The 2954-nt window shown below is 55.8% G+C and overlaps 1 protein-coding gene across 1 annotated transcript; it reads left to right on the top strand.

Annotated features, from left to right (window-relative positions):
- Nucleotides 1-892: 892 nt before the first annotated feature.
- Nucleotides 893-1547, top strand: LOC123503763. The gene is made up of 2 exons (XM_045253765.1): nucleotides 893-897; nucleotides 980-1547. Exons 1-2 carry the CDS (start codon nucleotides 893-895, stop codon nucleotides 1545-1547), a joined length of 573 nt encoding a protein of 190 aa, XP_045109700.1.
- Nucleotides 1548-2954: the final 1407 nt, after the last annotated feature.

Raw genomic sequence — 2954 nt, 5'->3', positions numbered from 1 at the left:
ACCCCATGAGCTAGCTAAGAGGAAGGAACCGTGGCTGTATAAGAGCCACTGTCTCCTAGCCCAAAGACCTGCGCCAGCTCCGCCTGGGGTATCCGTTGGAGGGCTCCTACCCGAAAAAGCTCCACCTCCATATGTGGTGTTCGTGGAGTTGACGGTTAGGCCGGGAGAAATATTATGCCTTAGGCATAGTAAGGGTTAACTATACCCCCCCTCCTAGCACCTTTGTGCTCCTTCCCCTTCCTGCTGCGCCTTCTGCCCACCCTTCAGCGCCTTCTGCGCCTCCTACAGCACCTTCTGTGCCTCCTACAGCACCTTTTGTGCCTCCTACAGCACCTTCTGTGCCACAGCGACACCTTCTGCGTCCCTCTCTCCCGCCCACCTTCCAATTTTCACCTTTGCACCCGCCACCTGGATTACGGCGTGATATTGTGCTTACCCGCCACCTGGATTACGGCGTGATATTGTGCTTACCCGCCACCTGGATTACGGCGTGTTACTGTGCTTACCCGCCACCTGGATTACGGCTTGAGTGTTACCCTTTTCTCGACCCGCCACATGGATACGGCGTGAATCCCCATCCCCCTGTGCAGACACACTCCAGTGACACACGCCAGTGACACACACTAGTGACACACTCCAGTGACACACGCCAGTGACAGTGACACTATTGTGTACAACAGCAGCTCCCTAAGACCTGCTGTGACCCATAGGATCTTCACGCCAGAGCCTAGTGCCCATCACCACCACCAGCCATGTCTCAGGAAGACCTTGCTGCGACGGCGGTGTCTTTAAGGCACCTCCTTCTACTCGCAGGACCCATCCTTGTGGTTCTGTCTCTTGGAGTGCAGCTTCAAGGCATCCAAGATCACTAACAGCCTCACCAAATTCAACCATGCTGTTAGCTTCTTGCCATCCGACGTGCTTACACTTATCTCTGTCGTCATCTCCACTGCTGCCTCCTCTGACACTCCCTATGAAGATTTGAAGACTGCCCTACTAACGAGTCTACAATCTTCCGTCGCCACCGTCTCCGTGAGCTCCTCTCTAGTGAGGAATTAGGTGATGAGAAGCCGTCACAGTTGCTGAGTCGCATGAAGCAACTGCTTGGTGACAAGTACCAAGCCTTCGACGCTGATCTCTTCAAGCAACTGTTCTACCAGCGCCTTCCTCCTGCCATCCAGCGTAGCCTCTTCAGCGTCAAGGACACTTTGAAACCTGACGCCATCGCTAAGTTGGCAGACGACTTCCAGGCGATTCTTCCTGCAACACCTGCTTCTCCTGTGTCTTCTGTCACTACCACACAGAATGACACCCAGTTGTCTCACCTTACCAAGCTCATCTCTCAGCTTACCACCGAGGTTAACTACTTGAAGAAGCAACTGCATGATGGCCGTCGCTCACGTTCCTCCACTCCTCGCCGCCTCCAGCGCCGCTACCGTTCTAGGAGCCAAGGTATGTGTTGGTACCACAACAAGTTTGGTGCCAAGGCCAACAAGTGCGTTTCCCCATGCACCTACAACACGTCAAACACCAACGGCGAGCAGTGATGCAGCCAATTGCCCGCCAGTGTTTCTCAGCGCTGCTCCACCTACGAGACTGCCGCTCCAACACAAGGTTTCTCATAGACACCGGCGCCGATGTCAGTATTATCCCCGCGCCCGCCAGTCTACGCACCTTGCCGCCTCTCTTGCATCTCTACGCCGCCAATGGGACCAAGATTCCCGTCTACTCACGGCGCACCATGCAAGTGAATCTCTACCTCCGACGTCGCTTCGAATGGACCTTCTACGTCGGGGATGTCAGCCAGGCAATTCTCGGAGCAGACTTCCTCAAGCACTTCAACCTGCTGGTCGACGTTAAAGGCCGCAGGTTAGTCGACCCTCTGACCTCTGTCTCCTCCTTTGCTCGACCAGCACCAGGAGACAGCACTCTCCTCTCTGTCATCAAAGGGGACCACCAGTTCGCTGTTTTACTCAAGTCCTTCCCCACGCTGACTCAACCCTACTCAGCCAGCGTGCCCGCTAAACACCATGTGCAGCATCACATAGAGACTTCAGGATCGCCTGTACACGCCAAGGCCCGCCGTCTTGCTCCCGAACGCTACCGCCAGGCCAAGGCCGAGTTCGAGTCTCTGATGCGGCAAGGTATTGTGCGGCCCAGCAGCAGCAACTGGTCATCAGCTCTTCACGTCGTCCTGAAGAAAAACGGCGACATCCGACCCTGTGGAGACTACAGAGCTCTCAACTCTTGCACCAAGGAAGACCGTTATCCTGTGCCTAACTTGCGGGAGTTCTCGTCGCAACTCTCTGGTTCCACCATCTTCTCCCGCATCGACCTCATCAAGGCCTTCCACCAGATTCCTGTTCATCCTGACGACATACCGAAGACTGCCATCATCACTCCCTTCGGTCTGTTCGAATACGTTAGGATGCCCTTTGGCCTCAGGAATGCGGCACAGACGTTCCAGAGGTTCATCGACGAGGTCCTCCGCGGTCTTCCCTTCTGTTTCGCCTACATCGACGATCTTCTCATCGCGAGCCCCGACGAAGCCTCGCACAGACAGCACCTCGAACAAGTCTTCCGCCGCCTCCAGGACTACGGTGTCCAGATCAACGCCGACAAGTCAGAGTTCGGCGTGGCCTCGCTCACCTTCCTTGGTCATACCGTCACTCCAGCAGGCATCACTCCACTTGCCACTAAATGTGAAGCCATCCAGCAGTTCCCGAAGCCATCTACCCAGCGCCAGCTCAAAGAGTTCTTGGGCATGGTGAACTACTACAACCGCTTCATTCCACACTGCTCTCTCCTGCTGCAGCCTCTACATGCCATGATCAAGCCGTGCAAGCGTGGTCAGTCGGTCACGCTCACCTGGACACCGGACACTGACGCTGCCTTCCTCGCTGCCAAGAAGGCCCTCAGCGACGCAACTTTGCTGTCCTTCCCTGTCCCCGACG

The sequence above is a fragment of the Portunus trituberculatus genome, chromosome 14, assembly GCF_017591435.1.
Source record: "Portunus trituberculatus isolate SZX2019 chromosome 14, ASM1759143v1, whole genome shotgun sequence".
NCBI classification, from domain to species: Eukaryota; Metazoa; Arthropoda; class Malacostraca; order Decapoda; family Portunidae; genus Portunus; species Portunus trituberculatus.
Note: the sequence above shows the minus strand (reverse complement) of the source record. Positions and strands in the feature narration are given on the sequence as shown.